The sequence below is a fragment of the Zootoca vivipara genome, chromosome 7, assembly GCF_965207765.1.
Source record: "Zootoca vivipara chromosome 7, rZooViv2.hap1.1, whole genome shotgun sequence".
NCBI classification, from domain to species: Eukaryota; Metazoa; Chordata; class Lepidosauria; order Squamata; family Lacertidae; genus Zootoca; species Zootoca vivipara.
In genome coordinates, this window is record NC_142590.1 from 48,602,701 (window position 1) to 48,628,064 (window position 25,364).

At 47.1% G+C, this 25,364-nt stretch overlaps 1 protein-coding gene across 2 annotated transcripts in view; it reads right to left on the reverse strand.

Moving 5' to 3' along the window:
* The window catches only part of CELSR2 (cadherin EGF LAG seven-pass G-type receptor 2), a 124,285-nt gene that overhangs the window by 41,674 nt on the left and 57,247 nt on the right, over window positions 1-25,364 (reverse strand). For both annotated transcript variants that reach the window (XM_060276996.2, XM_060276995.2), the window contains exons 3-5: window positions 21,920-22,142; window positions 9,953-10,068; window positions 9,562-9,650 (exon numbers count right to left, since the gene is read on the reverse strand). In XM_060276996.2, the coding sequence (XP_060132979.2) occupies window positions 9,562-9,650; window positions 9,953-10,068; window positions 21,920-22,142 (428 nt within the window). The remainder of the gene's footprint in view (window positions 1-9,561; window positions 9,651-9,952; window positions 10,069-21,919; window positions 22,143-25,364) is intronic.

The window sequence follows — 25,364 nt, forward strand, 5'->3', positions numbered from 1 at the left end:
GTATGACTGTAGTTCAAACTTTCATAATGTTACAATTTCCCAGCCCCACTGAAAAGATTACGGAAATAAATACAGCAGAAAATGTACACCACATCATATTAGTTATAGTAAGGCAGGAGTCAGGCAACATGTGCCCCAATGGACGTTGTTGGACTGCAACTCCTATAAGCCCCTAGTCAGCCTAGCCAATGATCAGGTATGATGGGAGTTGTAGTCCAACAGCATCTGGAGGGCCACATAGTTCCCCAACTATTGCTGGAAAGAGTCCCCAAAGCAATTAACAGCATTAGATTTTACAGATTTCCACAGAGCTGCCAATGTGCAGAAAGTGTTGCACAGATGTCATGTTCATCCTTATTGACTTAATGTATTTTGCTAAGCGAGGAACAAAGTGAAAATATCTTTCAGTAGCTTCTCCCCTTTTATACACAAAAATTGAGCAAGGGGGAAACTGGAGGAGAATCTACCATAAATTTTGGAAAGTTGTTTGTCTGATTGCTATGAGTTTTGACACTTCTTAGGACATCGTAAACAACTTTTGCATGATGGCCCCCGATATCAAGGAGCAGGTTTCTGTCTATGTTTGGATACAACGGGACAACATTTTGAATCAAGTTAGTGGTAGACTGAACCTTTCAAAACTGCACTGGTTTTAACCACAAAGTCCAAAACGGCATTGATTTCTTGATTTCATAGAATTCCCAAGCTGTATCACAGAAGAGACTGCTAGTGTGAAAAAAGCAAGCATGTGCAAAATCATGCGAGAAAGTAATCAAAGCTTAAGAGGGGTCTCTCTTGGGGGGGGGGACTGGTGAAGAGTGTGCACAATCAGAGGAAAAAATATGTTCCACTGGAGATTATATCTGTGTGCAGCTGCCTATTAAAGGATAATCCCAAAATTAACCCCACATTTGGCCACACGTTGTTCCCTTTTGTGATTTTCCTACTGCTGTCTCTTTTCCATTTCGTCAGGCACAAAAGGTATATGAGTGCTTATTTAAATAAGCATGTCTATGTTCCACTGGCTTTTCATTGGTGGCGGTGGTTGGAATATTTATTTGTGGGGAGCTTTTTTTAAATAATGTGATTATATACCTCTGTGAATTTTGTGAAACTCTCTATGAAGATAACTGCATGTCACTTTAGCCAGCAAGTGACACAGAGTGTGAGCTTCTGTCCTGGACCCCTTTTGTGTTTGCCCACTGGGCTGGGTTTTAGCCTAAGCCCCACAACCCCACGCCTGACAGGAGAAAATCACAGGTCATCGGTGGCTCTCTTTTTTTTGGCGTGTGGGGCTGGAGCACAGAATCTCGAGAGCAATTCAAAGAAAGGCTGTGGCAAGGAAACATGACAGCTCCAAACAAAAGGAAATGCAGCTGGGGGAGAAGGAGGGGAGGGTGTGGCCATGGCAACAGGTCACAGCACAGCACCAAGGGACTGGCAGGCAGCCCAAGCCTTCCCTCAGCTTTTGTGCCACTCCTTCCTCAGAAGATGTAAAACAAATGGGGGGGGGGGGAGAAAACAGCTCAAAACACAGCCCTTACCTCAGCACCAGGATCAGCCAGGAAAGTTCCCCAGAGCTGGAATACTTTTCATGTTACTGTCTGGTACTTGGTACAGGATGAGTGCCGAGGGTGGCCTGAGAAAGGATTCAGGCCTCTCTTTTGCACAAAAACTGCAAGCACGATGCATAATACAGTGGAACCTCGTTGAGCGTCTTGGAAGCAGAACAATTTGGAACCCGAACGCCGAAAACCCAGAAGTAATTGCTTTCGTTTTCAAACGCGCCTTGGAAGTCAAACGGCTTCTGAGGCACATTTTTCATTTTTTCCATTGACTTTGCAGCCAGCCCCATTGATCCTCGGTTTTCCAACATTTCGGAAGTCGAACGGTCTTCCGGAACGAATGACTTTCGAAAACCGAGGTTCCACTGTATCACACATGAATGGCACTCATAGTGTGTATTTTGTGTTCAGAAACAAGATCCCAAGTATGAACCACCCTAAACCTCCCTAAACCACCACCACCCCAATCTGTTTGCCTGGAGGCAATTTTTTTTATTTATTTTACATGCAACAAAGAACCAGATGAGAAGCTATTTACAAGCTTGGAATAAGTTTATGCCAGAAATGGCCTGAAATCTAAGGACTTACAAGTCTTGGAAATGAACTTCCCTCTTCTAGCCAGACAGCCAGTTTCATAGCAGAGTGACATGTCCTCTGGTAAACTCACCACCAAAGAAGTCACAAGACACACCCTTTTTCTTTTTTCTTTGAAGCCAAGCAGGACAGAGAAATGCTGCTCTTAGGATCCCTCCAAAACTATTCTTCTTTTTATTGAGCATTCATCATTATTTGTGCCCATAATATAACCAAGGAAGTTATATGCAATCAAGCCTTCAATACCCCTTGTGCATTCAAAAGTTTTTGGGGTGTCATACTGCTTCGCTCACAATAGGTGCATGCCCTGTAAAATCCTGTAAGTTTTCATTGCTATAGTGCAACAGAGCCCTTCTGGATGGCAATAATGTGGTAACATTGCAGAAGCACTGTAGAATGACTTATGAAGTGTGGACGATCCAGTATAAGCCACCCATTAATGCACTATTATTGCATCAATGACATGTCACAGAGTATACCCACACCCACAAAACAAGCCCACAGAAACACCAGTCTGGAAGAAGCCTTGCTTCCCATCACTACTAGCAAACAGAGCGCAGCTCAGCCCCTAGGGAAATTCAGCAACACAAAGTTGATGGTGAAGATCCAGGATTGCAGAAGGGCAGCATTGCACTTGTTTGTGTGAACCACCACTGCACAAAGCTCATGTTGGGTTGGGTGAAACAGGACAAACTGCAAGATGAATCAGTGGAATAGCATGGAACTTTAGCTGGGGATAAAAACTGGCGTCAAATATCAGTTCATCTCCCCTACTCCCACTGGGCAGCTAGAGGCCAAATGAAATGTGACTTTAAATGTGTGTTTTTGCATTGTCTTATGCATTTTGCATAAGATAACGATGTGGAGCTTAACCCTTTCCCGCATGATCATCTTTGGGAAGAGCTAAGTGGAGTTTTCCACCTAATGCAAAATAACAGCACTGCAAGAACTGGCGATTTTCATAAGGATCAAGGCAGGAGTCGGAAGGGGGGGAGGGGGAGCTAAACTCCCCCCCCCCCTGCTTGCGACAGTCCTAATCCTGTTCAAGTCCCACTGCTGTGGCTATTTGCATTTTAAAGCACCATGCCCATTAAATGCATTTAACGTCACATTTAATTTAGAGAAATGTTCCTGTTCACCAGGGCCATCCTTTGCTGTGCCCCCGGTCCAGGCTGCTGCAGCAACTCCTTCCAGTGCCTAAACAGATCCCACACTACACAGGCTCCTAGCCACAGCCCTGCTCAGAGAGACTCCACACCCCATCTCAAGGCACATGCCTGTCATGGAAGCACAGCTGCAATGTCTGCTACATCTGTACCTTGCCCTTCTGTACTCTCAGGTTAGCATCAATGAGGGAGAATGAACCTTTGGGTTGAGAAATTCACAGCTGAGTGGACATTTGGACCTGGATTTCCCCATTTCAAGCCCAATATTATTAGCCGCTGTGTTGGCCGGCACCTCTGACCACAGTGCAGCCAATGGGCTTGGCTGCCTCCCCATCATCCTTTCTGTTTCTCACTCCAGCAATGCAGACCCAGCTCGAATCATCCCCTTGCCAGTTCCTGGTGAATCTCATGGCTATCCTGCTTTTGAAGGGCAGGATGGTGAATCATTCTGCTTCCTGACGAAGTGTATCTGACGAAGTGTGCATGCACACGAAAGCTCATACCAAAATAAAAACTTAGTTGGTCTTTAAGGTGCTACTGAAGGGATTTCTTTACAGTGGTACCTCGGTTTATGAACACAATTGGTTCCGGAAGTCTGTTCATAAACTGAAGCGTTCATAAACTGAAGCGAACTTTCCCATTGAAAGTAATGGAAAGTGGATTAATCCGTTCCAGACGGTCTGCAGAGTAACCGTTCATAAACTGAAGCGAACTTTCCCATTGAAAGTAATGGAAAGTGGATTAATCCGTTCCAGACGGGCCCGTGGAGTACTTAAACTGAAGCGTTCATAAACTGAAACATGGGTGTAATTGGTTCCGGAAGTCTGTTCATAAACTGAAGCGTTCATAAACTGAAGCGAACTTTCCCATTAAAAGTAATGGAAAGTGAATTAATCCGTTCCGGATGGGTCTGCGGTGTTCATAAACCGAAAATTCATAAACCGAGGTGTTCATAAACCGAGGTTCCACTGTATTTCGTTCTACTTCCGTTCACCACCCCCAACCCCACCGTGTCTTTCCACCACAGTGGCCTCTGCAAATTTTACCTCCCATGTACATGTACTCAATTCCATCCAGCTGGTCGCATGGAGTGAGATGTGCTAGAACGCCTGGAAATTCCCAAAGTGGGAACAAGGGAACTGAGCTGCCCTCAGGCAAACAATGTGCTCCCCTACCATCGTTTAATGGGGACAGTTGGTGGAAGCAGCACAGTGAAGAAGCAGCCCATTTGTGGAAAGAAAGACCTCACTTCCCAGGCATCCCAGCTCCTGCAGTTCAGCGGAGGAGGCAAGGCACCCTCAGGGGCTAGGCAGGCCCTCACATGCCTCGCCAGGGATTCACATTGGTTTTTATGTGCTGCGCTTATTTCTCTGATATGAACAACAGAGAGGGAACAAAACCCAGAGACTGCTTGCCTTACCTAGAACCTAAAGGGGCAGAAACAGCGGTGGAACATTTGGAGATGGGCGGAGCAGGGAGCAGGGAGGAAGCCCACTGCGGCAGCACCAGCCCAGCCACTGCTTCAAGGGCACACTCAGGTCCTTGTATGCCACAGCCCAGCGGAGGAGAGGGGCAGCAACGCTACCTCCGCCTCTCCTCCTCTCCATCCCTCCCTGACCTGGGAGTGGAGCTGTGGGTGGGTGGCTGGCTGCGTTGGGCTGTCGCTCGCATCCCAGAACCATATTATAAACCGCCCTGCGATCCTCAGAGGAAAGGTGGTCTATAAAATAAATAAATAGCCCCATTAGTTTCAATGGGTATATTTGGAGTAAACTTAGCTGGTCTTAATTACCAGGATAGCCTCTGTTCGGCAGGGAAAGAAAGTCTGTGGGAACATTTCCGCAAATGAACTCAGGTGAGGGCTAGTGTGGGTGCAACTTGGAGGAACACAGTGCTGTGTGTGGCATGGTGGTGCCATATCTTCCCTCTTGCCCTGGATCCTGCCCTCCCAGCCACCAAACCGGCCACAGCATTTCCGCTCACTTTCCTCTGATTCTGTTGTGATCGTTAACTCGTTCTTACTTGGCACGCTATGCACGTGCAAGCTATGCGAGAGGCTTGAAACGCACATTTGTCCCTAGGTTGCTTGTGGGGCGCCTACCCCTTGAAAGCAGCAGGACAGAGAGCTCTGGGGTCAGGCGCTGTCTATGTGCAGCACTGGCTGCAGGCACTGGGAATCTGAACCCCCCGCCCCGTGAGATAGCAGGAGGTAAATTGTCTGCTGGCACAGAGGCAGTGTGGCTGGGTGAAGCTGCTGCAGGCAATCCAGCTCATCAGTACTGACGCCAGTCTCCAGGAACATTCCCAGGAGTGGGAAGGCCAACACCCTGTCCCAACTAAAGGGCTGTCAAGCAGGAGCAAGCAGCCAGACTCGCCTGGACTCCTGCAGGGGGCTCCAGCCCGGCTGCTCAGGGATGCACACCCCCAGCACAGGGCTCTCTATCTCGCTCCCACTCATTAACTCCCTCTAATTGGTGGGGGGAAGGAGTTGGCAACCTGAAGGAACAGGTGACTAATTGTGTAGCCTCACATTTATCATCTGTCTAACACAGGGGTGGGGAACCTTTTGGGCCTAGCGGGCCAGATCCTTATCTGTTCCCACCCATGGTGAGTGATTGGCAGATGGGTCGTCCTGCCCACCTGTCAAAGTCCCCAGTGCAGTGCTTTCCAAGCCCTGGGTGCCAGGTGCTTGGGAACTGTAGCTCTTGGGAACCGTAGCATGGGGGGGGGCTTTGCAAAGCATCAAGGACAGGGCTGGTAAAGCTGATTTCTGCAGGGATTGGCTGCACGACAGGGTTTTCAATAGGCAACTCAACCGTGTCACCAATCCAGCAGGCTTGAATTCACCATCCTTCAGCAGCTGGGCAGTGACTTCAAACTGGCTTTCTGAGGAAATCGGCTGCATAATCAAGTTCCTCACAGCTGCATCTCTACCTGCTCCACATTTTGTCACAAGGTTGTCAGGTGTACGGCCAGGGGGTGTGGTAGGTAGAGGGACCTGAACCATGCCAAATTTGGCTTCCATTCCTGTGGTTCCCCACCTCTGAGTGTAACACGGTGCTGGTGCTAAATGTGTTAAGCTCTAGTTATCTGATTCCCTTGTGTGTACATCCAGTTCCTGTGCAGCACAGCCATTTGTGGTCATTACTGCGTACCTCAAGGAAGGACACTGGTACAGTACCCAAAAATTTTATCATGTGGTAACCAGATGAACCACTCAAGGTCTGATTGGCCTGACGGAGTTCTCGGGGAAGGACTGGAAGACTGGGGCCCTGTTTGAGTCCCAGGAAGGTGAGACCTCAGCTCACCATCCTTCTATGTACATTTTTGGTTAAGTTTCTCTGCCCAGGAGACAACAACAAACCCAGCAGTACTGCACTTTGGTGGCCTATGAAGTGATTCCTTACATCAAGTGGGGCTGCCGGTGGTCTAGGCTGGCTGTTCAGAGAACTGACTGTGGATCCAAGCCGGAGGCTCTTTGTCAGGCTAAGCTCCTTCAGAGTTTGGAAGGGAAAAAATGGAACGGGAAACCGAATGAGCCATAATTCCCCCCGGGAACGGAAGACTAGGCAAGCACACAAGGGCACAGCAAGTGGGCACGGCAGGGAAGGGCTTCTCGTAAGAGGTTGCCTGGCAATTTCTGGCCACCGCCTTGTTCCCCACCTCCAAATCAGTGAGACAGCAACTCCTGACCCCTGTGCCGTTCCAGTCCCCTGGGCTGCCCCAAGCTTATTAACTGAAGCAAGCAGCTGCATTGTGACAATTGCGCCAGCTGCTCACCTCCTCCTGCCCCCTGTCAGCAGCCTCCTCATTAGAAACTAGCTTCTTGGGACTTCATCATGCTGGGACCACCAAACCTCCATCCTCCTCCTCACCCCGCTCAAAAGTCCCTGCGCTGAGGGCACTATGAATGCTAATGGCAGAGATCTTCTCGAGCCCAAAGGAGCCAGGAATTGGTGACGACAAACCTGTTACCAAAAGCTCCTGCTGGTCTTTGAATATTTCATGGCCCCAGAAGCCACCCTCACTGCGGGGAACAACAGAAATCACCCATCTCTCCAGACATAGGGTACCAGTGGCAAAAGCTGGCAGGAACCCTCTGCAGGCTGTTATGGGCTGGTGCTGAGCTGACAATGTCACCATCTGCCCTGTTGTTCAGGGCAAATTGAATCCATTGCTAAGTCGCATCATCGGTCGCGGCTGGTAGGGCAGATGGCACGGAGGCCAACAGTAGGGGGAGCCAGAGGCAGCTAATTCTGGTTTTATCCCCCGTTGAGTTTTAAAAGAGCAATAGTGGAATTAAGGAGGAGGAAGGGGACAGGCAGTGCCACATCCTGGACTGGCTGTGAGATATAAAACAGGCTGGCGGAGGCCAGAATTAGGTTACTACTGAAGTGCCCCATTTGACCTAATGGAATTGCCTCCACTGCATGTCACTTCTCCCTATACAATATTACAAAAATACAGACCCGGCTGTCTGTCCCTTCAGTGAAAACTCTTCTCTGTACCCCTGGGCTCATATTCCTTTAGCTACTGTCATATTTAGCACTGTGCTGAAACGTTTCTCCCAGTTTCTCATAAACTTTCTGCCCCTGCAAAACAGGATTCATTTTTTTCTTCTTCCTGTTTCTCAGGACACTTTAGAATGTATAGTTTTGGTGGGTACAGGGCTGGAATTACCCTATCACTGCGAGGTGGATATGGGCGATGTGCCTGTTTTAGCTCCATTAAACACTTCCCCAGCATTTCCCAGCCTCTCAGGCTGCCTGCACTTTCTGATCTGAAAAAGCCCTGAGGGAGAAGTCACCTCTTCCCCTGAGCTGGGGAGGCTAACCAACAAGAGACTGAGATTGGCATATTTGCTTGTTTTGTTTTTAAGGGAAGTTCTTCCAGTTAGCTTTCAAAAACATTTCCATGCCAATTTCTTTAAACTTGAAAAAGATGAACAGCTGTCATCAACAGGCAGCTTCTCCATGTTCCTGTGGCTGCTAGGAAGTCCAGCTGAGGATATTATGGGGGTTTCAGGAAGCACAGGTACCCAAGAAGGCTGCAGAGTGCAGCTCATCAAAGAGATGATTTGTAGAATGAAAAAGAAAGAACACTCACATACATCCACGGACCACCTTGAAAATAAGAAGTGCAAAAACACAAAAACAAAACCCTGCATATTTTGCTAAAAATTTTCAGCCCCTGTGATGATTTTCAAATGCAACTTCTTTTCTCATTCACTGCTGGAAAAAACAGTAAAAAGAAGCAGAATACATTTTTGGCACAACACTAGGAATCATCTCACTGGTGTTCCATTGTCTCACCTTTTCCCACTCACATCCATCCAGATCTTTGCTGCCAAAAATATTCACCTCTTTTGCTGCTCTGACCATGTGACTTCCATCTTTAAATCCATCTACCTTGGCTTCCTGCCTACTCTCAGATACCTCACAAGCTTCTGGTACCCAGAGACCCTGCCCCTCCATCCTCTCTCTGTGCTTATTTCCCAGCACATCCATTTCTGCGACTTTTGCTTGATCAGCTCCACCACCCTCACCATCCAAAGGTCCCCTGAACCTTAAAATGACTCTGCCCATTTCCACTTGTTGTCCCTGGAACGGCTTCTTGGAATGCCTCCATGAAACCATCTCCCTCCTCAAAGCTCAGCTTTTTCAGGAAGCAGTTGGATCATTTCCCTAGACCAGGCATGGGATTCAGTTGTAGCTGAACTACAACTCCCATCATTCCTGGCCATTGGCTATGCTTGCTAGGGCTGATGAGCATTGCAGTTTGGCAACATCTGAAGGGCCAAAGGCTCCCCATGCTTAGCCTGGTCCCTACACCTTATTGTAATAGTCAAAGTACATGGGCTTGAAATAATCACATATTCCTCTCTGCCTCCTCATGATTCCACTGCCTGCCACATGCTTCCTCCAGTGTGCCCATGTTTAGTTGTAAGTGCCTTGGGGCAAGAATATGTCAGACCTCTTCTCTGTAAAGCGCCATGTATGCAGTTGGCCCTGAATTAAAAGTGAGGGTGGAGATGAGCTGGGCACAGCACCAGCAGGCCTGTTCAGGATGAAAGAGTCTTATGATCATAGAATTGTAGAGTTGGAAGGAACAACGAGGGTCCTCTAGTTCAAACCCCTGCAAATGCAGGAATCTTTTGCCCAACGTGACGCTCGAACCCACAACCCTGAGATTAAGTGTCTCGTGCTCTAGTGACTGAGCTATCCAGTGAGACTTACCTTGTTGTAGTAGTGCAGGTGGACGGTGTGCCACTGCCCATCGCTCACGCCCCCAGGGATGAACGGGGCTACCGTGCTTGTTGACTCTCCTGAGGGAGAGATTAAACACAACTCAGAGAGAGGGGAGAGACTCTTGAGAAGAGAATGCCTCTCCTTGCCACCATTTCCCATGAGGGCTCTGAAGAAGGAGCATCTAAGCTAACAGTGGCGGCACTGGGGCAGGTAAAATCCTGCAGCAGAGCTGGGGAAGAGATAGGAAGGCTAACAGGGTAAGAGGCAGAGGCTGATAGGTTAGGAAAACAAAGCCTGGCATGGGAATTTCAACACTGCTAGGAAGTCAGGTGGGAGGAGCAGGAGCAGAAAAGCCAAGGGGGTTGGAGAAAAACCATACCTGCTGAGAAAGTCAGCTGAACTTGCTCCTGTACAATCTCCAGGGCGACGAAATCATGTCGCTCATTGAAGCGCCCATTGTAGAGGAGCAGCCCATCCCGTTCCTTAGTGGCAAACCTGCCAAACAGAAGAGAATGGTGAGCCCCTGTACCCAGGATCCAGCATCTCAAAACTCCCTCTCAAGACAAGGCAGTAGATGGAGAAGAGCCCAGGTGATTGATGGGAAGGCAACAAATATAATTCCTGTCTGGACAGAATCTATAGGCCATGGGTGGAGAACCTTTTTGCATAGTGTCCCAGGAAAACTGAACATCCAATTTCCCCCCCCCACAAGAGTACAGCAGCACAAACACATTTTTTTCCGGTGCACAGCCCCACCCCTCAGCACATCTTTTAGGCTCTGTGATCTCGTGTGGGAGCACAGGTGGGAAGATGCACATCCCAGTTTTAGGACCCAACATTTTGGAGGATATGTTTTTGGCTCAGCAAGCCAGTTCCTTACTAGCCTTGCAGGCCGAATTTGGCAAATGGGTGGGGTTGCCTATCTGTCATTCACCTGACACCACAATGACATCAGGTCCCACCACACACAACCAATCCAGAAGGCTTCAGCTCTACCACACATCATTGGATGGGCAGTAGAGCTAAGCAAGGCCTGTTTTCCCTTGCGAATGAACAATCAAGGCTCCCAATTGTGCGCTGGCAGCCTCATCTCTTTCTTCCCCACACCTGAAGCTACATACAGTGTGGTTTGGGGTAAATGGCCTTGTGGGCCAACTTTGAACCCCCAGTGGGCCAAGTTTAGCACACAGGCCAGAGGTCCTTCCATCCCTGGCATATGCCATCATCTACCCTGTGATGGCCTTCTGCATTCTACATAGGACTAACAGTCCAGTCTCTCTAAAAATTAATGGAGGAGGAGGAGGAGGAGGAGGAGGAGGAGGAAGAAGAAGAAGAAGAAGAAGAAGAAGAAGAAGAAGAAGAAGAAGAAGAAGAAGAAGAAGAAGAAGAAGAAGAAGAAGAAGAGGAGGAGTTTGGATTTGATATCCCACTTTATCACTACCCGAAGGAGTCTCAAAGCGGCTAACAATCTCCTTTCCCCTCCTCCCCCACAACAGACACCCTGTGAGGTGAGTGGGGCTGAGACTTCAAAGAAGTGTGACTAGCATACCTGCCAAGTTCCGGCCTGAGAAATAAGGGACTGGACCAGAAGTAGCGCTGCTGCCATTTTGGAACTGGGCGGAGCCATAGCTGCCAAGTCCGGGTCGTAAAGATCCAGGATCGGCAGCGCGCGCATGACCGGAAGTTGCGTGACGCAACTTCCGGTGGCGCTTCACCCTTCTATGGACATCAGAAAATGGCGGCGCCGACGCCGGAAGTCGCTTCCGCGCATGACCGGAAACACGTAAAAGCAACTTCCGGCGCCAGCGGCGCCATTTTCTGATGCCCATAGAAGGGCAAAGCGCCACCGGAAGTCGCGTCACGCAACTTCCAGTCATGCGCGGAAGCGACTTCCGCCGCCGCCATTTTCTGGTGCCCATAGAAGGGCGAAGCGGCACCAGAAAAATGGCCGCCGGGCAGAAGCCAATTTAAGGGACCAAACGGGAGACCGCCAGGAAACGGTAAGAAAAAAGGGGTTTTCCCGGCGGATACGGGATACTTGGCAGCTATGGTGACTAGCCCAAGGTCACCCAGCAGCTGCATGTGGAGGAGCGGAGATGCAAACCGGTTCACCAGATTACGAGTCTACCACTCTTAACCACTGCACCACACTGAACACAAATCTAACATCAGAAACTGCAAAACAAAAACAAAAAACTAGTGGAGGAAGTTTTCAACCTCCCAGGACACTCTGCAATTGACCTTAATATGTCTATATTTGAACAAAGGAACTTCAGAGGGAGACTGCAATGTGAAACGATTACAATTCATCAAGAAGTCCAATGCTAGCAGTCATGGACTGAATCAGGAACAATGGATTTTTATCACACTTTTGACTTGCCAGTGGTAGGGTGTCTGTGCTAGCATCAAGTGCTTTGTCAATGGCCACTGTTAATCATGTACAGTAATGATCATTGTCTCAGTACTTTTTGTATTTCATTGCCTTCTGACTTTACTGTTGATATTCGCAACCACCTCACCCGCAACCATGCATGTCAATTCAGGATAATACATCCTGCATCTGATGAAGACCCCATGAAAGTGTATGCCTTAATAAATCTGTTAGTCTTTAACAGATTCTTTATGGATTGTGAGGGGGAGAGTTTAGGAAAGCAAAGACCTTTTGATTCCTTCAGACTCACACACAACACAGCTGTATATATGACATGCAGAACTGGATCCTGAGACCCTAAACATTTGTCCTTTGGATGCATTCGCACAGAGAGGCAGGCACCAAGCAGCTGGGAGCTCTTCCTCCATGTGTGCATGCTGCTGTAAACGGACCTGTGTGTGACAAGCAACGTGCGGGATTTGCACATGGAATATCTGGTGAAGGAATCTGCCATGTGTGAAGTCACCCTGGCCTTGAGCTGTGTGTTGCTAGGTTGCCAGTGATTTCCCCAAGCAAGTAAACGTAGCCTAACAAAGGCATTCCTTTGTGATTAGGTGTGCGGCTCCCTCACACAAAGGAGCGCCCAAGTAGGCTGGCTCAACCGTGATTCATCCTGGCACCCTTCCCCCTCCTCAACCCTCCATTCATTCCTTTTGGCTGCATGTGGCTCTGTGAGTAAACAGAGCAAGGGACGAGAGCAAGGGGCTAAGTGTGGAGGCTGAGCGTACAAAAGCAGTTCTTCCACCGTGCAGGCTCTATAGGCATATCAGGAAGATGCCCGTGTGGAATTTCAAATAGCCGGTGTCGTCAGATGATGGGCGCTTGCACATAATTACAAGAACTCCATCAACACCTCCCAAAACACAAATTCAAGACGCAGGGGTGGGCAGACTTTGGACTTGCAGGGTCTACTTTGTTCCCTCCCCCCTAGAACCTGAGTTCTACCAACCAAAACAACGGCTGGTTGAAAAACAAAACTAAGGAACAGGGCACCTCTGAGCACATGCTCAACTCAGAAATTTATTTTCAGTCCCAGCAGAGCTAAGCTCAGTCCTGCGTTCCTTTAACTGAAGGACTACAACCTGACATACTGATTCTCTGCAGCCAGAGCTTCCTTTCCTTCTAGCTTCCTGCCATCCTTCCTGGTGGAGCGAAAGTAATGTGGTTGCTGGCATTGTGCTATATAGCTTCATGTCTTCAGGTCAGGAATGGAGAGCGATGGAAAAATGGAATAGGGGAATTAAAAGGTCTTGATAAACAAGCCTGATCCCATTCGTAGGTGCCGCACAGCTCCATCCTCTTTCTGCTGCCAAATTGCTAAAGGGAAATTGTGTCATCTTCCCTCATATTTTGGGAACTCTGGTGCTTCCTGGAAAGGGTCAGAAAGGAGCAACTAAAATGATGGAGCAGCTCCCCTAGGAGGAAAGGCAACAAGAAATGGGTGTTTTCCTGGGCATTTAGGCAGCACCAATAATTAGATTGGTGTATTTTAGTCTTCTTGAAATTGCTCCTGGACTTTTCATTGTAGGAAGTGATTCACACATTCAGTGAACCTTACCTAACCTAGATGTATTTATTTATTATTTTTGTGCCTTTTTTTCCTTTTTCCTGTACACCATTTTTCAGGCAGACCTCACAAAGCAGTTTACATAAGATTATTACAGCAAACGGCATAATCATGGTTGTTTTTTTAAGTTACTACAGTACAGAAAAGACAACTTGTTTGTTAAAAAAAAATCTGCCAGAGTTTCTTCTCACTTCATCCAGGGCAAGATGGCGGCACTTCAGATGCTCCTGTGGCAGGAGCTGTGAGGAAAGAGGGACCACTGTGGGAGTAGGCCCAACCCAGCAACCACCTTCTCATGTGCTTACCTTCATCTTGCCAATAATCTATATTTGAAGTTAACTGAATTTGGTGCAAGTCAAGAAACTAAGTGGGGAATAAGAACACAAGAATAGCCTGCTGGATCAGACCACCATCCTGTTCTCCACCATCCTGTTCTCACAGTGACAAGACTAGATGCGTGTGGGAAATCCGCAAGTAGGATTCAGTCGCAAGCCCTCACCCCTCCTGTTCTTTCCAGCATCTGGTATTCGGAAGCATTTCTGCCGCCAACTGTGTGAGGCAGAGCATGGCCACCGTGGCTAGCAGCCATTGACACCCCTGTCCTCCGTGAATTTGCCCAATTTTCTTTTGAAGCTACCAAAGTTGGTGGCATCACTACCTCCTGGGAGAGCAAGTTCCATACTTTAACTGTGTGACAAAGCACTTTCTTTTATCTGTCCTGAATCTTCTGACATTCAGTTTCATAGGATTTCCATGAGTTCTAACGTTACGAGAGAAGGGGAAAAACTTTATTCTCTATCCACATTCTCTACGCCATGAATAATTTTATAAATTTCTACCGTCGCCACTTTTCTCTGAAATGATAGGCCCGTTGGCCATTCCTCCCTATCAGGGTTGCAAAATTGGCTTCTTGCCTGAGCAGGCAGGCCTCCCCCTCCCTGGTGACTATTCTCTGTGTTGCTCATGTGGGCTGGTTTCATTATAGGCACTTGGCAGCTCTCGCCCCCCGCCCCCCATTACAGTAGTGTGACAAGTATGCAGAGCAAATCGGGGAACTCCAACTAACCCTTGTCCAGGGACAAAGAGGCCTTGGCTGGCTGGCTCTTTTGTGCTTGGCTAACAATAAGGATGGAGCTGCAGGGATTATGGACTGGGCAAAGCTGCGGAAAAGGAGGGAACGCTCTGTGTTACCATCAGTGCAGCCAAAGCGCATGCTGCCTGGATAATGCCCTTTGCCAAGAAACTTCCTATCTATGGGAAAAGAATGGGAAATGAGGCTTACCAACGATAAAAACCTTTACTGGGCTTCCCCCTGGAGGAGGTTCCTTTCTGGGTATTGTTAGCAGAGAGATGTTGATGATAGGAGAGGAAAACACTGGGCAGTGACTGCTGTGTCCCTTGCTTCCAGCCTGCACTAGAGGTCTGGAAAAGTTCTAAAGTGACCAGGTGCCGGAAAGTGAGTGGTGGAATCCCCACAAACCCTAAAGGTAAAGGGACCCCTGACCATTAGGCCCCGTCGTGGACAATACTGGGGTTGCGGCGCTCATCTTGCTTTATTGGCCGAGGGAGCTGGCGTACAGCTTCCGGGTCATGTGGTCTGGCGAACCAGAGCAGCACACGGAAACACCGTTTACCTTCCCATCAGAGCGGTACCTATTTATCTACTTGCACTTTGATGTGCTTTCGAACTGCTAGGTTGGCAGGAGCTGGGACCAAGCAACGGGAGCTCACCCCGTCGCGGGGATTCGAACTGCTAACCTCCTGATTGGCAAACTGTAGGCTCTGTGGTTTAACCCACAGCCCCTAGCAAAAAAAAGATGCTTGGCAGCTCCCCAGGTCAGCACTTTATCGCAAAGCTAGACAAATCCTGGGGAAAGTAGCTACCTTTTTTCAGAGGCCGGACCTGCCCTGCACTGTCATGATGACACTGGATGTGCAAGCAGTTCCACAACTATGGGCAATTCCACACATGCGTGCCCTTACGTAATGTAACGTCAAGAAATGTAACATCAAGAAATGACTCTTGTATGTGTGAGATGTCCCTGAGGAACAGGTGCTCCTCTCTTCCATTCTTTCATCGCAGTCCCTTTGATACGCTTTCACAGAGACGCAGAGACGCATGTGTTAACATGCATGCTCTCTCTCTCAAACAATACTGGGAAACAACTCTTCTCTCTGCTCTTCCATTCAAGGGCACATGCTTCCTGGGAAGAAGGGATGCCACGGCAATCTGCCAGGTTCAGCTCTTGACACAGATACAGTTGTTTCGCTGGTGTGCAGACAATTATCTCCATTCCAGCGGAGGGCGGGGAATAGCAACTAGGTGTGTGAATCCTTGTACAAGCTGGGTGGCGGATGTGGAGGGCTGCATTGTATGCAGGAACGCACCTCTCAGTGTGGGGGCATCTGCTATCATGATGCATAGTCTCAATGGAATGAGCACTGTGATGTACGGTTGCACATGCATTGCCATCCGCAACTGCACATGCGCAGCCACAGAGTCGTCTGCTGTATGGTCTACACAACAACCTCCTGGTGTTAAAAGTTGTAAAGGCTTTTTAAAAATTCCAGCCAACTTTAAATGCATTTAAAAAACTTTTAATGCAAGCTGCTGGAGTTTTGTACTGCTGTCTTTACCGTATTTTCACTGCCGCTGTTTTACTGATATAATTGATTTGTACTCTGGTGCACTTCGTTTCATGCCATACACCACTAATCTTAGCAGAAAAGCAGCACAGAAATATGAAACTAAACAAAACTGAAAAAAGAGCAAGGCAATATAAAATCGAAATGGTGATACAGCCAGCCATAGTTCACATCAATTTGTTGCAAGTGTTTCCACTGCAGGAGCAGCGGGACAGGAACCCCACGTGATCAGCAGTTATTTGGAAAAACAAGATCAAAGAAACTCTATGGATATACAAAAACATGGAAAGACATAATGGAAAACTCTACAGAAGTAAAGTGGCAGGTTTTGCACACCTTGTACCCAGAATGTATTCCAGGCTATTCTTGCGAGCTTCATGTTTGAATTGGAACTTCAACCTGTTTCTTTTTAAATCTGCTCTCTGCATGAACAATGGAAAGAAATTTTTAATTTTAATCTCCATTGTTAAAGATGGTGGGAGGAATTCAACATGGAGCTAGAGCAATTGTTCTGTCACAGCACAAGCATTTCCACTTGCCAGAAAGAACAACCCACCCCTCTCCCTCCCCTGCACACTGTTCTTGAGTTCTCCTGACCCCTACCAATGTCAGAGCTCCAACGGTGGTAAAGGCAAAAAGGGGGCAGGCTGCAGGCAGGCATGTCAGGGTGGGATCAAGGGAAGGCAGGGTGCAGTGCCACAGGTAGAATTATCCCAGGTGATCTAAGTGGTCCTGCGGGTCTATACAGGGCCACGTGGTTTTTAAAGGAACCTGGTCCTGGGTTGTTCAGGTCTTTATATGTTAAACATGATCTGGAACAATCGTAGCTTCTCAGCAGCCAGTGCCTTCTGCACAGGTACAATATGATGCCGCATTCTAGATCATTCCCAAGAAAAGCTCCACACAAGGCACATTGCAGTAGTCCAGTTGTGAGGTAGCCTATTCATGAATCTCAGTGGCCAGGAAAAGGATGCCGCTGGTGTAACAACCTCAGCTGACAACAGCTGTTCCTCACCACAGAGGTTACCTGAGCCTCGAGGGACAAATTTGGATCTAGGAACGGCCCCCAAAGTATTTGTCTGTTCCTTCAGAAGGAGTGCACTCCTCTCAAGAACCGGTGAATTCCCCAACTCCTGGAACTGAGAACCACTCACCTGAGAGAACTACTCAACTGAGAGTCTCTGTCTTACTCTCATCCAGACCACCAGGCACTGGTTCAAAAAAGTCACAGGCTCTCCTGCTTCAGAAGCAATAAGGAAGTAGAGCTGGATGTCAACAGCATCCTGATGGCACTATGCCCCAAATTGCCTAATGCTGCTCCCAGTGACTTCCTGTGGAAAAGGTTTGGTTCTTCGTTCAATGTAAGTTATTTGTTGTGTAATTATTTTGTAATCACTGGAATTATTTTTGCTTTATACTTTCTATAATATTGTACAATACAGCTTCTTCATCTCCCCCCTCCCATTCTAATAAACAATTAGCACTAATTGCATATTAGCATGGGAGGGGGGGGGAGAAAAGAAGGAGCAGCAGCACCATACCGAGTCTCACAGAAGCCACAAATAATTTGGCTGTAGGAGGTGATAATAACAATCAGGTGGAGGATATTCCATCTTTGTCTCTCGCAAAATGGAAAGATATTTTTCTTCCTGAGATTAAACCTCTGGAGCAAAGTACTAAGCAGAAATTAGAAGTTTCTGATTGAAAAAATAAATCAAAAGATCCTGCGACCAATACTGAATCTAAAATAGATATAGCCAGTGCTTTTTTTCTTTAAAAAAATGTTTAGGGGTACTCTCATTTTCCTACTCATATTGAAATACTGCCCCTCAATGAAGCCAAACTTAGATTCACAAAATGTGAATCTGCGTTCCCCCCAGAAAAAAAGCACTGGATGCAACAGAACAAGGCCGGCATCCAATGTTGAAAAGAATCAGAATAGTGGGGAAGGCATATCTTTAGGTCAAAAATTTAAAGTTAAGAGTAAACCATTATTAAAATTTCTGAGCAAGGTGAAGAGTTGGAGAATAAGCACTGCAAGGATAATTCCTTTGTTGATTTTAATTACTTATTGGGTGGGATTTAATGTCACACCCCATAAACAAACGTGAGACACTTTCATATTGTTGCTCACAAGCTTTGGATTTGCATTCTGTCTACACGCTGGAGCTAGCTTATCTGAAAGCACATTCCAAGGTCAGTTTCAGTGAGGTCAACACATAGTCTGAACACAAGCAGTGTACCTCTTTAATAATAATAATAATAATAATAATAATAATAATAATAATAATAATAGCAGCCTTGGTTACTATCTTTCCCTGCTTACAAAACAGAAGTCACATAAGCAATGGCTACCTCACCCAAATCCTTGGGTTTTCAAAAAGATAGGAGGTGGAAGTATATAGGTGGGCAAGATATATACATATATATATCTTTGCCTCTCTTGCTTCTGGCTCTACCTAGGTCACCTCCTGAGACGCTGAAGAGAAGCAAGAGCATGGAGGTGCAGCACAAGGAGGCCTCTCTTCAGCCCCTTCAGCCTCTGTCCAAGAGATTCCTTCATAAGGGTACTAACTGCAACTTTAAGGAAGAGCTGGATAGCTCAGTTGGTTAGCGTGTGGTGCTGACAATGCCAATGTTGCAGGTTCAGGACAGCTGCATATCCCTGCATTGCAGGGGGTTGGACTAGATGACCCTTGGGGGTCACTTCCAGCTCTACAATTCTAGGGTTCGTGGTTCTTTGCTTTAACCCAAAGCTGGGATAGTTCAGTTGGTAAAGCATGAGACTCAGGACTGTGAGTTTGTGTCCAACATTGGGCAAAAGATTACGGAGCACTGCAGAGGATTGGACTACTAGAGGAACCAACTCATGGTCACATTCAACTTCACAATTCTATGAAAGCTTATCCTCCCCATGATCTGGGATACATATAGCAAAGGGACAGATGGAGCGTTATTGAAAAAATCTCCTTTTCCATCCTTGTTCATGGCATGCAAAAAAGAACTCTTGCCTGCTTGTTTTTGTGGGTTTTTTTTTTTTGTTTTATTGTTGTTGAAGATTTGGAAGCATTAATTATTCTTTTTAAAGAAAAATCCAGCTTGTGTGATTTAATTTTTCTTCATCCAGTAATACCCACATACCACACTGCTGTACAGTAAAAAGGACGGAGAGAGAAACCTTCTGTGTTATTATTTTCAGCTTAGACTGAGGAGTCAGAACATCTGGTTCATAATCAAATGGGGAAGTTTTTTTTTCTGAGGGAGAAGCCTGGGGCCAGAGGAGACTCTGCTGTCTCCATAGAGAGCAGGTTAATTGTTCCATGCTGGCAGCAGTGAGAATACTGGTATTTTTAGCTGTCAGGTGAGAAAAGGAGTGGGAATGTTTTTCTCATTGAGATCTAGCAACTTGAAATTTGACCCTGACTGGAACTGTCCTCACCGGGCAAAACTGAAACATACAACCTGTTTCAGCACAGGCTGCTTGGCAGAATTCAGACTTGGTGATGGATGGCTTGCCTTGTCAGATTTTGTCTGACTTGTTGCCAGAAAACAGACTCTTGAGATTACTTTCCAGCTCCGGCAGATAAATATTAATTAAAGGTACTTTTCGGCTTCAGCAGAGAAATATTAATTACAGGTAGTGTGGGAGCCTTTTAAATTATCGATTTCCCAGAAAAGGAAAACTGTTTGCATGCACACCCAAGAGGGAGGAATCCTCTTTCTACAATGATTAGGAGCTCTGAAGATACCTGGCGGTGGTGGTGGGTCTTCTTACACACATTCCCCTTTACTCTGAATCTAGTGCACTCCCATCACTGGTTTGTGAAGCTGTGTACACATGTCAGCCGCATTCCAGACCTATCCTGTAGTTTCTTGAGAAATGCTGCTGTTTGGTGCATTTTGCCCTAAAACATCCATACTCTGGAGCTGGAGGAGGAAGAGGAGGAGGAGGAAGAGAGGGCAGAGGAGCTGCAAAGTGGAGAGGAGCCCTTTCCCCATCCTTTGGGCCCCCTGGGAAACTCAACAAACCTGTTGTGCCTGGAGATGGGTGTGGAGGTTGTGGCTGGGTGGGATGCAGCTGTGGGCAGCCTGAGGAAATGCCATCTATTTTGGGCCTACTCATGAGGGGCATGCCTGGGCTGGGGGGCTGGGTTGATGTCCAGGGGCTCTTCCCGTTGTGGGGCTTTTGTGGGTGACCTGTGAGTTTGTTTGGACCCTGGGTAAGAACCCGGAGGCTGAGAGGGAAGGGTACACCAGAAGGGAAATGAATTGTTATTGGTTTTTTATACATTAGTAACTTTGTATTAATGTACCCCTTTTATATGTAACTCTGAATTTTTGAAATATTTTGTTTCAGTTGTCTGTTTCAGTTTTTGTACACCAATTAGAGGTATTTCTTATATTTTAAGCGGTATAGAAATTAAATAATCAATCATCAAATCAACCAATCAAATCTGAAAACATAAGCCATATGAAGACATCCATGCCTCCTCTTCCCACTGGCGTGGACAGACAGCTGCAGACTTGGGGACACATCCAGCCATACTGCTACATACAATGGTGTCAAAATGAGATATCAAATGCAGCGCGGTGGTGAAAAAGCTTGCAGTGTTTTAAGCTGCTAATGTACACATAGCCTTAGCGAGCATCCGCACTGTGGGTGTAATCTGTATTTTGATCATACTGTGTACTGATTTGTTCCCCAGGTCTGTGAGCTTTTTTCTTTGCTGTGTGGAATTCCTTGTAAAAAATCTAATCTTACCCACTGAACTGAAGCTCAGTTAAGCAAAATCTCACTTCAGATTTTCTGTGCATCTGATAAGAGCTGATTCAGGGGGTAGGACAGGATTTCTGCAAGGCGCAGCCACAGAACAACAATAAAAGCTCTCAGATCTGGGGGAATTAATCAGTACATGGTTCAATCAAAATACTGGTCAAGCAAAAGTGTAGGTGAGGGAGGCAGGTGGCGCTGTGGGTTAAACCACAGAGCCAGGGCTTCCCGATCAGAAGGTCGGCGGTTCGAATCCTCGCGACGGGGTGAGCTCCTGTTGCTCGGTCCCAGCTCCTGCCAAGCTAGCAGTTCGAAAGCACGTCAAAGCGCAAGTAGATAAATAGGTACCGCTACAGCGGGAAGGTAAACGGCATTTCCGTGCGCTGCTCTGGTTCGCCAGAAGCGGCTTTGTCATGTTGGCCACATGACCTGGAAGCTGTATGCCGGCTCCCTCGGCCAATAATGCGAGATGAGCGCCGCAACCCCAGAGTTGGTCACGACTGGACCTAATGGTCAAGGGTCCCTTTACCTTTTAAAAAGTGTCTTCTTCCCTGGGATTTTCCTGAATACATTTATTTTAGTTTTGCTTTTTTAAAGAAAAAAAAAGAAAGAAAACTTGTATAGAATAGTGGCAAACAGAGACGCAAATCAGGAAATCCCATTTGAATCTTGCCTCTGCCACGATCTCACTCAGTAGGTGACGTGAGTCAAGTTACTCCCTGTGTAGTTATGCCTAAACTACCGGTATATGACATGGGTGGGTTTTTCAATGTCAAAATAAAATAGATTTTTAAAAATGGTAGCAATAAATGCAACAGAGGTGTCTCAATGCCTCCTAGTCCAGAGTGCTACAAAGAGCAAAATGATGCCTGGGGACATGGTAGCTTCTGCCCTGGACACCCCTTCCCCCGCAAAGCCAAGTGCTACTTACGTGAGGGCGATGGTGAAATGGAATCGCTGTCGCAGTCCCTTGAAGGTGAGGAAGGAGTGGGCCGGGAAGCTGCGGGTGCTCATCTGGCAGTAGGGCTTCTCGTAGTCTCCCGACAGGCAGTCGCACTTGAACCCGCCCACCAGGAGATTGACACAGGTGCCGCCGTTCTTGCAGACCCCCGGGGTGCAGCGACCCAGGCGGGAGTTCACCTCGCAGTTCTCCCCTGCAACAGAAGCAGAGAGCAGCCATCAGTAGCTTCAACACCGGGTCACGTTGCAAATATACAGGAGTTTCACCATGGTCAGGAAGGGAAACAGTTCAAAGTAGTTCCAGGCCAACCAACATTGAGGGATGCAGTGCAGGGCCCTCTGGAAGGATGTGCATTGACGCTCGCAGGCTGCCTACCGACAGACCATTGCTAGGTAACTCATAAAAAAACTGGTGAAGTGCAAAGCGCTTTAAAACCTTATCTTTATTCATTGTCACCAGAGGATGGATCATTAATATTCCCATTTCACATACTGGCAACTAAGAGACTAAGGGGATAAGTTCCCAAAGGGCAATCAATGCGTTTCATGGCTCAGCAGGGATTTGAAGCCGGCCAGTCTCCAGAGAGCTGCTCCACCAACTGCTCCACCAACTTGCAAGATGAGCAGCAGAGGCAGCAGGCGGAGCTGCACAAAGGGGGCAGCAGAAGCATCCGGACAGAAATAAGGAGCAGCAGGGAGGAAACTCACGAGAGAACATGATCAGGAAGAGTTTAACGGTGTTATCTGATGCAGCGCTGAAAGCAGTGGGGCTGACTTCTAAGTAAGAATGCTTAGGTTTGCCCTCTAGAGCTGCACTCTTAACCGGACTCGCTATGAAGCAAATCCCACTTGCTGAGGCTCATTTCTCAGTCAAGATGCTCAGGGTTATGCTCTGCATCTGAGTGCATCATTGGGGAATACATTATCCCTCCTCACCACTGCCTCTCCAGCCACTGTTTGCTTCAGAACAGGGCTGGCAGAAATATTGATATATCACCCAAAACCGTTTTGAAGTCCATATCATGAGATCGGCTTCATGATTTTTGACCTGGCAATATATTGCGGATCATGATGTGGGTGTGGGTGAGCTATGCAAAAGTCACAATTAAGAAAACCCGTGAAGCCAGCCAAGGCTTCTCTCGATTCCCGCAGCTCCTGTTAACTCTGCCAGCTCTGCTTTTCCCTGCCTCCTGCAGGGACAGCGAATCACAAGAGCTAGGCCATGGCAAAAATCACGATGCGGGGAAAACCATGAAGCCAGCCAATGCCTCTACATGGCTCCATCCTTATTTCAGACATTGTGATATATCGTACATTGCAATGTTTGGGTGGTGATATATCACAGTGTTGAAAACCAGATATCACCCAGTCCTATTCCAGAAGGAAATGGTCTTGGGTTTCCTGGTGTCATGTCTGCTTACCTCCTAAATGGGAGGGATCCCAAATTTGGGGGGTTCATAGTTAATAAAGCTTTGGGAGGGAGGAAAAGTTTCCCCCAAGACAGACGCTGCAGGAGGCAGCATTTTTTTGCATGAGAGAAGAAAACCAGGAGTAGGGATTTGCTGGAAAGGAACTGTGAAACAGGACACATATCACTGAATCACGGTATGTATGATTTTGAAACCTTCAATACAAGAAGCTTCCAGTATCACTGGGGTTGTCTAATACAGGCAACTGGATGTTTAACCATGCCTTTGGAGATAGAGAAAGAAGTATGGTGGGTTGAGGGGCAATTGCCAAGAACCAGATCAAACCTTTCAACTGCTGGCAATAAAAAAATAATCTGAGATGCAACGGCTTTGGTGTTGCAACAAAGATGCTCGTGGGCTGATGAGAGATGACAGCCAGACTCTCAGCTGGTGTATTCTTTCTTTTTAATTAATTCACCTGTCAAAGCTTTTTCTACTGCAACTATGCAGGGAGGCGAGGCCCCCCAAAAGCTCAAGGCCATGGTTCTGTCCTCAAATCTACACCAGTGGTTCAAATCAGCAAAACAATAGGTGTTGGCCTCAGGATGAAGCCATCCCAAAATGTGGATGTGTACATCATTCATAGCCCTATTGAGGCATCTATCTTCCTGGTTAAAGCACCACACAATGGGAAAGTCTGAGAGAAGTGTGCTATCTCTGCCCCTCGCTGTTCCCCCACTGCCCTTCACAAGTTGGGGAGGGGGCAACACACAGGAACATGAAACAAACGGAGCACTGCAGGTGCTTCCCACCTGAACTCAACGAGGGAGACAGAGCAATGCTAGCACCCCCATCTCCTTTTCCCACCCTTTCTGTGTTGCTATTGAGGTTTGTTATTCTAATGACAAATGTTAACATGAAATCATAGAATTGTAGCATCTAGTCGAAAGCCCAGCAATGCAGGAATATGCAGCTGTCCCGTATGAGGATCAAACTTGCAACCTTGGCATTAACAGCACCATGCTCTAACCCACTGAGCTATCCAGTGCTGACACATTTATTTTGCTCTTTTGTTTTACTATTGCATTGGTGTCACAACTTTTCTCCAAGTTAGTGAAAGCAACATACATGGTTCTTCCCACATTCCAATTTTAACACAACAGTCCTGTGAGGTAGGTCAAGTTCAGAGAGACCAGGCTGGCCCAAGGTCACCCAAAGAGCTTCACAGCTGATGGGGATTTGAACTCTGGTCTCCCAGGTAATAGTTCAACACTCAAACCACAACACTATACTCTTTTGCATTATTTAACTCTTCTCTATAGCCAGAATGGCTAAAATCATACAAGGGCTTGTGAGCCTAAGGGCTGGAGTTCTTTAGGACAACATCAAAGATCTTAAGAAATAGCTCAGTCAGTAGAACATGAAACTCTTAATCTCAGGGTTGTGGGTTCGAGCCCCCTGTTGGGCAAAAGATTCCTGCATTGCAGGGGGTTGGACTAGATGACCCTTATGGTCCCTTCCAACTTTGCAACTATGATTCTTGAAGTTAGGCGTTTTGATATCAGTTTATACTTTATCCCAGAGGCTAACCTGAGTTGTGGCTGGAACTTATCATTAAAGCAAAATGAAAAATGAAAAATTAGCATACAAATTATGTGGGATGGAACACTGGGGCAGACAAGTCACAACAGTTCCTAGAGTGTCCACTAACAGGAACTCACCTGGAGAGACACCTGACTACAGGTCAGTTCCTGTTCCCTCAGACATGCAAATGAGTTGGATTAGATAAGCCCTAGCCTGCAATCACTCTCTCTCTTAGCTACTTCCTCCTTCGATGGGAACACATCTTCAGAGAATCTCCAGTTAGCATGGTTCTCACTCTAGGCCTGCAGCCAAGAGTGAGACCAAATGGAGTCTTACTTTACTAAGTAGTCTCTAGATATATAAGTACTTGTAACTTTTCTAAGCAAGCCTGCCTTTCTGAGATTATGCTGTAACTCAGGATGA